General features: G+C 28.1%; 2 protein-coding genes across 4 annotated transcripts in view; one reads left to right on the top strand and one right to left on the bottom strand.

Annotated features, from left to right (window-relative positions):
* LOC123290467 (synapsin) overlaps positions 1-13,252 on the top strand; it is a 178,138-nt gene that overhangs the window by 59,065 nt on the left and 105,821 nt on the right. The gene's annotated exons all lie outside the window — the stretch shown is intronic.
* LOC123297255 (metalloproteinase inhibitor 4) overlaps positions 1-13,252 on the bottom strand; it is a 92,713-nt gene that overhangs the window by 10,684 nt on the left and 68,777 nt on the right. Inside the window, exon 1 of one of the 3 annotated variants that reach the window (XM_044878850.1) lies at positions 7,382-7,463. The exons of the other annotated variants lie outside the window; for them this stretch is intronic. Coding sequence (XP_044734785.1) covers positions 7,382-7,415 — 34 coding nt within the window. The 5' untranslated portion in view covers positions 7,416-7,463. Of the gene's footprint in view, positions 1-7,381; positions 7,464-13,252 lie in introns of those variants that run through there. 3 annotated transcript variants of the gene reach the window in all.

Below are 13,252 nucleotides of genomic sequence, written 5' to 3'. Positions count from 1 at the left end.
AATTTTCCACACTATACCTACCTCCAATTTAAATTATGAAAAATATCATCATTTTTTTTTGCTCCTCATCAAGATTTATTTTGGTTGATATGTCACATGCTACAATTTGAAAAAGTATACTCACCTAAATAAATTACCCCTCAAAATTAACCAACCTTACTATCTTTAAAATCAAAATATAATTTTTAGTACTCAATAAAAACCAGGAGGATTCCAATTACTAGCATGAAAACTTTATTATAATATTATTATTACTATGAAAAATTTATTATAATATAAATCAAATAAAGCATATTAAAAAATAATTGGAATGTATGTATTTTTAACCCACGAACTAAAAAAAGGAGTGTTATAAATTTGACAACTATGTGTGTTCCTGAAACATAGGTAGGAACACTCTCCGTTAAATTACCTTTCAAACGAAACCAAAAAAAAAATTGGTTCATCCGCTTGGGTGCTACGATGCCACAGACTGACACACATCACATAGCGGTCAAACTGATAACACCCGTTTTTTTTAGTTCGGGGAATTTAGTTTAGGTACGGTTGAGCGAAAAGTGTTCTAATTCCTGGACATTTCCGATTATCGAGTGTTCCTATTATAGAGACTCTACTGTATATAAACTTTTTTTTATTTATTTTTTTTTTTTATTTAATAAAATGTTAATTTTATTCAACTATGCTTCTAATCATAATGTAGGAAGAACATCCAACCTAAATGAGAATTTCTACATTCTTAACGGGTAACCTTTCTTTCTTTAAACGCAAAATATCTTTGAAAAAAATAACCAACACTCCAAAAAATGAAATATTTCACATAGTAGCTTAATATATAGAAAAACATTAAGCTACAAAAGTTGCCTGGAGAAATAGAGAAATAAAATATAAATTACATTATAGAAAGTAAATATAAAAAATGAGAACAGTTTTTCATTTAAAAACTGTCGGAGGTAAAATGTATGTTGTTTTTACTTCTGTTTTAGTATAACAGTAGATATTTAATAATATTGAGGGTTTTCCTTTAGGACGTGTCATTTCTTAGTTACAAAATACGTAACTATATTTTTAGTTCAGATTTCAGTAAAATTATCAATTAACTTGTGGAACGCGATATCGCTTAAATAATCGTCACGGCAATGGTACATGGTAAGAAATTTTTTGTGGATATCACTATGTCAGTATCGGTGTGAACGCCATACTGACTTGACCATTGAAGAAATAGTGACATTGCAATAGTTATGGCGGATGAGTCAATGCAGTAAAAGTTTCAAGCTCATACTACTTAGTGATACCCACAATACTTCTGGTGGATAGCACTATTCAGTACTGTAATATTACTTATGCTAACAAAGATAGTGTAGTATCTGTCTCTATACCTTACCAGTATCTGTCTCTATGCCATTGTAGTTAATGTTAGTTAAATTTCGATTTTTTGGAAGAACTATATTATTGAGCCGCATATTGGCTGTTGTCTTTCATGATTGTTAGCCTGAATATTATCTTTGAGCACTCTAATTTTGTAATATTAAAATTTGATCTTTTAACTAAGTACGCCTCGGCTCGGGCTCGCAAAATTTTTTGGGCTCGCAAACATGTTGTCGCAAAATTTTCAGAATATCCCTATCTTTGGCAGGACAAAAACGGAGCGAACTTAAATATTAAACCTCTTAATGGGAAACCTCGCATTCAAATAAAAATATACCTACTAGAAATGTTATATATTAATAAAAATAATTATATCATTTATGTGAGTGTATAAAAAATTAATAAAAAATGATTGTAAATAGAGTATGAAACAGCGATGACGTTTTGAAACCACTTTTGACAACAGTTTTTATAAATGATTGACTATATTTTGAAGCCTTAAAGTTGCAAAAATAAAGAACTGTTTGTACGAATAAGGAATCGAAAGAGTCTGTTTTAAAATTTTTTTGAAAAAGCAATACAACACTTCTTTACCAGCCCATTGAAGATTTCTACGGTTTTAGAACTAAGGTGATGAAACAATTCTACTTTTTGAACTGCAACAATCCACGGTAATAATCATTCAGCCTTATCGTCTGCTGCACTTATAACGGTTTTAGTTAATTATCACCATTTTTTAAACTGTTATCAAACTGTCACCTCATTAATACCAGGAAAACTAGTTTGACAAAAAAATTAAATCTAATCTTTCAATTGTAGACCAGGTAATGGTTTTGAATATTTTAAATTTTTTTAATTAAAATTTAAAATAGCCTTTTGTTGTTAGAAGAATCCATGTTAGAAGCACATCATTCCCGAAACATATACTTTATTGAAAAATATCTTTTTCGATGTAAAGGAGATAACTGATACTGGATTAAACATGAAATAAGCCTCTCGTTATGTAGTTGAAATTCAAACTAAAGGTTATATTTAGGATTTTGTAGCGGAATAAACATAACATATTTTTAAAATGATTGTTTCAAAATGTTTCATAAGCCACTATATTTGAAATCTTGTAATTCTTAAGAAAATAAGTAATAATAATTTTCTGTAACAAGTTATATTTGTTCAGTCCTTTACAACGGAACTGTATGAAAGTTCAAATCTGAAAAGAAAACCTCTCTCCAAATTATTTCGAAGTGGAAGATATTTTGAAGTACTAAGAGAAAATTGAACGTCATAGTTTTGAATAAATCTTAATTTTATTTTTAAAAATATAATAAAAATTTTTTTGAATTAATTTCAAAAGAAAATTTGGCAAAACCACCAATGCCAGACCTGCGTGGACTAAGCATTATTCAACGCTCGGTTTTTATTATTATGATTGCTCATAAAACAATTATTACATTATAATAATTTAATTCTTTTTTTTTTTTTCTTATTTAATTAAAATTTTATCTTTCGTGGTGTAAATATTATTTGTATGGCATTTCTATTAAATTTTTCATGGAAATTAATGTTCATATATAGTATATAATTATCTTTTGTTGACATATATAGCTTTATTATAGTTATATAATAAAAAAACTTTGTTAATCAAAAGTTTTATTATATTACTACATACTACCTTGGTATTTTGATTAAAAAATTGTTTTTAAATAAGTAAGCAAATTTTTTGTGATCTACAATTAATTTTTCATGTAAGTATAGTGAGAAAATGAAAACTAGACATCTGCCTGAATTAAACTCCGAACTTTTGGCTTTCTTAGCAAAAACCAATAAAATTGCTTGAACATTTTGGTTAGATAGATTTGATAGATTTTTTGTAAAGTTATTTGAGTTGTTTTTTTATATCTTGAGCCTTTTGTATATTGTAAATTAAGCACTATATATTATAAATGTGAAAGATATAAATGTTGTTTGTTTGTTTGTTACGCTTTCACGCAAAAAAGTACTGAATGGATTTGAATGAAACTTTACAATAACAATAATAATATACCTCATACACCGCAATAACACATGAGCTATAGTTTATAAAGATATATTTAAAAGAAAATTAAAATAAAAAAATAGTATGGTCAATTTATGGGCATCTGTTTAACCAAGGTTATCAGATATTATACTTCTTACATTTCAAAATGAAATTGAAAATTGATTATTTTGACACTGTAGGTGAGCACTAACAAAGAATTTAAAAAAATTTAACTAAAACTTAAGAAGGTGAAAAAGAGGATACAAGTTTGTGGGTACATTATAATAGAATGATTATTCACTCAAAAACTAGGTACTTACCCGATAAGAAAAATTATTTAACGTATAGAACGCTTCGTTATCAGCGAATAACATGCTGTTTCCAAAAAAATTTAATTAAGGCGAAAGAATAACTGTGGAATGTTATGATTACAAAAAATTAATTAGAGTAAAAAATAGTAATGATATCATTTATAAGATTACCCATGCATTTCTGCTTCTTAAAATATATCTAATGACTTAGTTTTTAATGTTCTTAAAAAACAACAAGATGGAATGTATTCAACGAAGAAAGAAATAAAGAGTTTACCAATGTTTCGCTAAATAAACAAAATTCAATAAAAAAGCCATTTGAATTATTTAGCTCAAGGTAAAATCATTGAATAATAATGCCTCGAATGTATACGCTACATAAATTTTACAAATAGTAATGCAATAATAAATAATCATCGTTACTGTTGCTGGTTGCATACGTAGCTGTAGTATAATGAATAAATTAATATATTGGAGATGTGAATGTTGGTTGCATGCAAGTAGGAAACGCAATAAAATTATATAAGGAGTGTTTAATATTTATTGAGTTTGGAGAATAAATGTTCTTTTTAACTTCCCCGATCCTGTAAACTGTCCGAAAATTTTTATAAAGATAACATATCCTTACGAGTCATAGTCAGTGTGCGTACGCATGGGTGAGTGTTTGTTGGAAAAAAATTTTCCTCATGATATAATGGTAATAGATAATAGTAATCGTTGTGTAATAACATCAAGGTGTGCTGAAAAGACTGCCTAGAGCGGCGCGTAGAAATTGGGACTTTGGTAGGACAAAAAAAAAATACTTAGGGAGGTTAACATTTTTTATAGTTCTAGCCTAAGTTTGTAAAGCTATTGATTGACAGATTTTATTTACAATTATTAAAAAAATTTTTTGATTAATTTTAGTCTATATTTAAATATAAGTAGGTTTTATTGCTTTTTTTTACAAGCCCATGTTAATTAAAACATTCAGCAATTTTAATATTTGTGTAGAAAATTCTTTGTAAATTATTAAAATCATACCTTATCTAGGAGCCAAACTACAGAGCTCGTAGCTGATAGATGTCCATGGCTACATCAAAGTTTTTATACCATGCATACATGTAATATGCAAGGTATACTAAGTTTAGTCCCAAGTTTGTAACGCTTAAAAATATTGATGCTAGGAACAAAATTTTGGTATATGTGTTTATAAAATCACCTAATTCGTCCATTTTCGGTTGTCTATCCTTCTGCCCGTCTGTCTGTCAACACGATAACTCAAAAACGAAAAATGATATCAAGCTGAAATTACATCGTACTCAGGACGTAAAAAGTGAGGTCGAGTTCGTAAATGAGCATAATAGGTCAATTGGGTCTTGGGTCCGTAGGACTCATCTTGTAATCCGTTGGAGATAGAACAAAAGTTTAAATGTAAAAAATATTCCTTATAAAAAAATAACCAACTTTTGTTTGAAATATTTTTTCGTAAACACCACTGTTTACCCGTGAGGGCACAAATTAGGCGTAAATTATATAGTATGTATTATATGGGAATGTCAGCTATTCATGTGTGACATGTAAGTATGTGTAATGTGATAGAGTAATCAACACTGTCTATGCATGGTGTTTCAACAATTAACTTAGTCATTTGTTTGTTTTCACTTGTTTTTAATGTATTTTTATGCACTGAATGACTGAATTCAACTTCTAACCAAAAAAGGTATCTTGGCACCAATTCAGAGCCAAGCTCCTTTAAAATAATATATACAAGAAATTTTAGTGCAGTCATAGACATTCAACGGCTACAAAAAGTGGCTAGACACCAAAACTAATATTTAAAAAAAATTAGTATTTCATTCCACAAATAAAACTATTATTTTAATCAAATACTAGCTCTGATTAAAGTTAATGAACATACACGAATTTTAATAATTTATGTATTTCAGATGAATATGTTAATTATGATAATTTAATATTTTTAAAATACCAACAAAAATAATAATGATAAAAATCATATAATTTACGTAAGTATAGCCCCTGCGGTCGGTCAATCGATGGAACAAATTTCATTAAAACGAAAAATTAATTTTGTTAAACAATTTTTTTTTAAATTTATTATTGTTTTAATCAGAAAAAATTAATGAATCATACACTGTTGATTTAATTTGTTGTAAAAATTATATAAAATTTAAATTATGTTTTTTTAATCATTTTAATTATCTGTAACGAATTTTAATAAATTAATTAAAACAAATAATTGTATACTTTATAACTGAAATTTGTCATTTATTTATTGAAAATTCTCGTAAAACGATATAAAAATATGCAAATCCCAGATATTAGTCATTTTATTGGCGAATAAAATGTGTAATGTCGGGAAGGAATCATAATAAAATTCTAAAAAAAGACTTTATTAAGATAATTCTGTTGAAAGCTATTTTATGAAGGGGTCTATGAAAAAATAACTTAACTAAAATAAGGCTTAGTAAAATAATAAAACAGTTATTTTTTAAAAAGCACTTAAATGTAAAAAAAATTCTTATTATCGTAAAAGCATATGGTGTACATTGTACTTTCTGATTACATTTGTTCAAAAATATTTGGAGATTTATTTTAATATGTAATTCACATTGTCAGAAAGCAAATTGAAACTATCATAATTAGTAAAAAAATCCATTTCTTCAATTCGTTTACTTAGAGATAAGATATACCATAGACATAGGCATAGAAAAGACATAGACATATACCTATATAGACGTAGAAAACACAATAAGTTAATTATTGACCGCAGTGACAGAGGTAGTACGAGACAGTGTTGTAGACGTATAAGAGAGACGAAGACAGCTATACATGCCTACTTTATATGGTCTCCCAAATACGATCAACCATTTTGCGGTGACATTGCAGCTCTAAAGTATTATCTCTATGTTACAATACATATATGACGGTTTAATCAAAGCTTAACATACATTAAGTATAGTTAAATACTTAAATTTTTGATTTCAGTATTTAGTAGAATATACATGCACTTGAACCTCCCTGTCGAGAGTATATCTATAAATTAATAATATCATTATACCATGTGTGTTTGTACCATCTAGGCATATACATATCTGTAGTATGACAGATTACATCCGATTAGTAATGCATCTAAGCGAGAGGTATTATATACATGTATTTAACATTAGTTGGAAGACGCTTGGAGAGTGGAAGTTTTTTAGTCAATTCATAATATTTGTATGCAACAAAACTCCCACTCTCTGCATGCATACAACAGAAGATTAGTCGTATAGTATCTGCAGTCTTACAATACATGAATATAATACCTCTCGCTTAGATGCATTACTAAACGGATGTATGCTGTCATACTACAGATATGTATATGCCTAGATTGTACAAACACACATACAGTATAAAAATACAGGCACTGTCATTAGATTAACGATACAAACATTGCATGCTTGAAAACTGAGATGAATAATACAATTAAACGATATAGAATTTCTTACCAATAAATATTACCGGTAGTGGCGCGGAATTCGGTATGCCTACTCACTTCCGGGAGTTATAAGTTTGAATGCTAGGGGAAACGAAATCCATTGGTATAGTGTGTAAATGACATGTGACATGACTCATCGTATTTTGTAAAGATATATCTTTTAAAGCAACTTTTTATACATGCATATAAATTTTTCAAATATGAACTCACTGATGAAGTGATCACTGATCGGATTGGCACACATATCCTTTTTACAGTAGTTCGTGGCGTGTACCTAACGATGCCTGTAAACCTAAAACATTCGTAAAATCATATTTTTTTTTTTTAATTTTGACGTTTAGTGAGGAATAAACGCCTATAACTTACAGTTTTATTCAAAAAAGAATTTATACCAACAAAATGTTTGAAACGAACTATTTACATAAAATTCTGATAAAAAAAATAAAATCATCATTTTTTTATTCCATTAATTAAAAAATATTCATAAAAGGCGGTTTTGTGAAAAATAAAATAAATAAACAAACACGTTTTTTTTAGAAAAAAAAACAAGGTACATGATTATAAAAAACCAAATACAGGAGATTCAAACTTCATTGTACATTTTATGTTTTTTTTTTAATTGGTCAGGTCGGCTCCAACAGATCACCTGCAAAGATGTTCTAACAGTTGACCAAATTAGGATTTGAAAATTTATATGGAGTTCTTACGCCAGAGTGTTTCCTTTCAGTGTTGTTATTTTGACTACTATGGAGATGGAGTGACATCTCCACCACCACGGCAACTCTAATGTCGGAACATCAAATCTTGTAAATCCTTAGCCCTACGACATAAGTAATTTCAGCCTTATCTTTGGCAATTTCATCACAAAGGATTACGGAAACGTAAGGACTTTTATCAAGAAAATAGTCGGGAGACATGGTATTGTCTATATTGCGAGTGTTAGGAAGAGGGAATAAGGGACAAGGCATACAAGGCATACAAAGGCATGCTAAAAATTGCTTTAAATATTGAAATTTCCTGCGAAGCAGCCGAATAACTGCTAGTATAAAGTAAATTATACGAACTTTTAATTGCGTGCCTTTTGTCGAAAAAATTAGAAATACTATCAAAAGGATTTGTAGATATTATAATTCAATTCGAATTGAGAGGTGATGGTGGATCTCGGGCAGTTAATAGTTCTACAGTAGGAGATTATTTTTTTAGAAATCACTTTCTATTAAATATTTTTTAAACCCGCTTTAAATGGCTATAAATGGAGTTCTATAGAAAAAAAATTTTTCGATTCGTTCCTTTGAAATTGAGTTGAAATCGATTCGAAATTTTAAATGTAAATAAATGAGCATAAAATTCATTGCTTTTTCTTATAAAATTCATTGGAAACTGTAATTTCCTTGACCAAAATACAATATACCATGTTTCAAATTAATTATTGATTTTGAATCATGCTAAAAATTCTATAAACTAACACATATTACCTACAGCTAATTAATTCATTAAATCGTCCGTAGGTACGCATTCGTCTCTGTATTTTACGCCATAGCGGTTTATTACGTCACAGAATCATACGTCATAGCGGATCTTTGTAAGATTAATTTAAAGAATTTGTATCTTTATCCACAGCGGCGAATTTTAATGGCCAAATATTCCCATTTATAAATAACCATTAAAAGTAAAGTCTTTGTAAAAAATTTTTAAATACTTGAATTAAATTTGGTTACACCAAAGTGTTAAATAAATTTTGAATCATACATAGACCACCTGGGATTTAGTTATGTATTATTAAAAAATTCATTGGAATATTTCTCGTTTCATTATTAATTTAATAGAAAAAAACAAAATTATAAAAGAATATTCAAATATAATGTCAAAAGGTCGTATTACACTGGCTGACTACCATACTGTTTATGCATGTATGTATATGTATACATAGGTTCCGTCTGCTTTTTTTTGTCAAAGGTGTAATTAGTCTAAGAGGTAGTGACGCATGTTATGTGCTAATTCATTAAGTAATTTTATATTTCGTGTCTTCTGGAGGCATGATAGAAATATATATTAGCAAATATAACTTGCCTTGTTGTTTGGAAATGAGTTTCCTTAGTCAGAAATATTAAAAAAAAAAGTCATTACAATACTAACTTACAACCGGAGAAATGATACTTTTTCAAATCACAAAAAATTTGATAAGCGATAACGAAAATTAGTATAAAATTCCTCAAAGGATTTTTTTCATTTTATTATGTAGATGATACCATCTGCAATCAGTTCAGTTGTAGATAATTTTTCGAGGAAAATTTTTCGAAAAGGGTTCGAATCATATATTATACCAAACAAATTTTACATGGTGTTGTTTCATTTCAACAAGTGCAAAGAGACCACATTTTTAAGCAGTAAAATACGTTTTCGAAATATTCGATGACCTAGTAAGAGAAATCTTGGGAGACTCTTTATCAATTCTTATCAATATCTCCTAGACTAAATTGAATTTTTATTATTTTGTTTTTCGTATAGCAAAATTTCCGTATATTTATATTTAATAAAATATGTATAAGCTTTGTATCTTAAATATAAGAAAAGTTTTGATACTGCAAAGATCCTTTTTTATTAAAAAACTTCAAATGAATTAAAAAAGCATTAAGTTAAGAAACTATCGTCTAAAGTAATTTTTATCGTCCTTCAAAACTTTGTTACATATATGTGCAATGTGTTTGTTCTCTGGATATAAAAAAAGTTTTGATATTGCTAGAATATATTAAAAATTATTTCTTTTGTATTATGAAAAGCTATAATTAAGAAAACAATTGTCGAAAAATGGTGGTTAAAAGTTGTAAAAAAAGTTTTATGTCATAGCACCTATTGGTAAAAATTACACGGCATTACAAAGAAAACTGAGAAAATTAGGATAGTTTTCCCACCCCAAAGCACTCCAAATAGTAACAGTGAAAACAAATCAAAATTTCACCACGAAAATCGTCCCTCGGGTTTTTTCGAGGCCGTTGAACGTGAATTCAAGGTTAAAAAGCAACTGAATAATACCGTCGCAAGCCCATTAAAACGACCCCTGGAAATGACAGAGATGAAAAATTTATTAAATTCAAAGTTTTACTTAAGAAATCATCTCTTGAGGAGCTTTTAACTGAGGATGGTTGAAACCCCATTAAAACTACCCCTAGAAGTGCCAATGATAAAAAAATTTTGAAAATTCTGAACTTCACCACGCAAATTGTCTTTCTGCGGTTTTCGGAGTCGTTGAGCATGAATTTGAGGAAAAAAAGCAACATTTGTTCAGACCGTTCAAGTACCAAAATGTTAAACGCATCCTTGGTCTTTGACAGATCAAGCATTGAGTTTTTGACAGATCAAGAATTAATAACCATTAAAAATACGTGTTACTGGCACTCAGGGAGTTTCATTTTCGTTCTGTGTGGAGACGCAACGATCATTAACAATTTGAGTTTGAAAATTTTTTCCGTAAACATGATTGGTTTCCCATAAGGGTAAAAATAAGAGCAAATATTTAGTTGAAAATTGATACGTTTCTTTAATTTATCAGCGTATTGACCCTGAAGATAATATCAAAGAGATAAAAAAATTTCAGAAAATACCACGAAAATTTTTTGGAATTTAGAAATGGTGTCTGATATACAACACTTCCTACGCAGTGTATTACAAAAATTAGCCTGGTTAATTGTTTATTTTCACGTTTTGTCATTAAATTACGAGCCTCAAATCAAACGAGTTTCCACAGGGTAGACTTGAAAAAAAATAAAAACTCTATGTTAAGAAAAATTACTTTTATGCCATAGAAAGCTCTCCCAGCTTTAAAAACAATGTAAAATATGAGAAAATCGATTGCTCTTTAAATTATTTATGTATAGATTAATCAAGTTTATGAATAAATAAAGTTAATCAAATTTTCACATGCAATAAGAATAATTGCCTGTTAAAACAGTCTCAAAATTTATGTCATTTAAATGAAATAAAAGAGTACCTAAAATATATGATTTATTATTGTTTAATTTATAATCGGTTTCTACTAATAAATAACGAATTATTTATAATTCACATCTGTATAATTCACAATCAAAACTCAATAATAATAAAGTTGTCATGTTTTTATGAAGAATCAGTGTGGTATATACAATGAGTACAAAACTTAAAAAAAAAAAAACCCTAAAAAGTAAAAAATAATTTGAGGCTGGTGAATAATTCCCTCGTGAATTATTTGAATGCAATGCTAAAGAGTTAATTAGTAGTCCGTTAAAAAATCAATTTTATAAGCTTATGTGATAAATTAACAAAAATTATGATATAAGAAATTCTATTTATTCTATTTAAATTAATTTGAACAACGGCGTATATTTTATAAATTATAAAAATATCATTCGATTTTCGGGGATTATTTTCTTATTTGCGCTCTTTACAAGATAACAGTAATGTTTAGAAAAATTTTTTGCAAACAAAAATTGTTTATTTTTCTATAAAGAACGTTTTTGAAATTTGATATAAAATGAATTCTGCGGACCCAAACACTCAATTAACCAATGCTGCTCATTAAAAGCTCAAACTCAAATTCTATGTCATAAGCATGCTATAAAAATTTCAGACTGATATCTCTTTTCATTTTTTGAGTTATCGAGGGATGGACAAAAAGACAACCGGAAAAGGTCTTAGTAGGTGATTTTATTAACATCTTAACCAAAATTTTGTTCGTAGCATCAATATTTTTAAGCGTTACAAACTTAGAGCTAATCTTAGTATAACTCGTAAATCAATGTAAATATTAATAATGTTATTGTGCAAATTATTTAAATCATGTGTATTTTTAATGTTGATGCCGCGAAAACTAAGAATGAAAATACAAAAGTACACATTCATTTGTAAATTCCATAGGAAAATCAATATAAAAATTCATAGGGCCGTATTCAGATAGTTAACAAGCCGAGAGACTCAAAGCATATAATTAATCAACAAATAATTAAAAGGAAACTTATACTTCTCATAACTGCTTATCCTCTTATGCAGTATTCTATACATTTGATTCTAGCTAACGGGTAAAATTAAAAAGAACTTGATGCACAAGTCGATTTCTTTCTTTCTGGGGATACGATAAATGTCGACTTCAAAATAGTGATTGAATTTGTTAATCACCAAATTTTTCCCTTTTTAAAAAAAAAATTTTATTTTCATAGTATATTTCGTTAGCACAAATCAATCTTGAAATTTGTAGTACATCTTGTTCATGTGACAATTTAATCAATAAAAAATAAATACATTCTGAAAAATGGTTTTTAATATAATTTTTTATTCGTTATATTATTAATTTCTTATGAATAACACTTGTAAAGCTTGCTATTCTTTTTTAAACAATTGGTTTTTTAGGTAATTTCATTATTTTTTGGAACTTTGTTCTTTATCAAATGAACGGGAGCTGAACATTCCGTCGAATGGGAGCTAGACCAAAAAAAAGTTTCCGGTCGACCAAAACTTTTTTATTATCTAGAAATAGTAATAATATTCTAAATTCTGTATGATTCTTCTTACGGACGATCGTCAGGTCGGCACATATCCTCGTCTATAAATTTAAAAAAAAATTCTACTTTTGATTACCTCATCGGATCACTGAGGACTTTTAAGAATTCATTTATGATAGTGTTTTGAACAATCTTATCAAAATTCAACCGGATGCTAATTTTTGAACCTTCACTCATATATTTTTGTTTATTTTGACCGGAATATAGATGAACTACAGACCGGAATATAGATGAACTACACATATATAATTTAAATATACACAACCAAAATATTAAAGGAAAATTTTTCAAAATTTCAAATACCTGTATCTCTGCGATAAATCAATGAATTTGTGAACGCCTAGCACTCATTTGAAAACATGTACTTTCTAGTTTTGAAATAAATTGCTCAAAAATTGTAACGACTACTTGCCGCTATGCATGGAAGTTTAAAAGTTTGGGAAATGTTATACCTAAATATTATATGAAGATTATAATTTTACTAAAACTTTTTACTAAAAATTATTTTCCAACAAAATTGTTAACACTACTCAAAATCTTCTTATTTGTC

The sequence above is a fragment of the Chrysoperla carnea genome, chromosome 1, assembly GCF_905475395.1.
Source record: "Chrysoperla carnea chromosome 1, inChrCarn1.1, whole genome shotgun sequence".
Lineage (NCBI taxonomy): Eukaryota > Metazoa > Arthropoda > Insecta > Neuroptera > Chrysopidae > Chrysoperla > Chrysoperla carnea.
The sequence above is the reverse complement of the archived record's forward strand: the minus strand, read 5'-3'. Positions and strand labels throughout refer to the sequence as shown.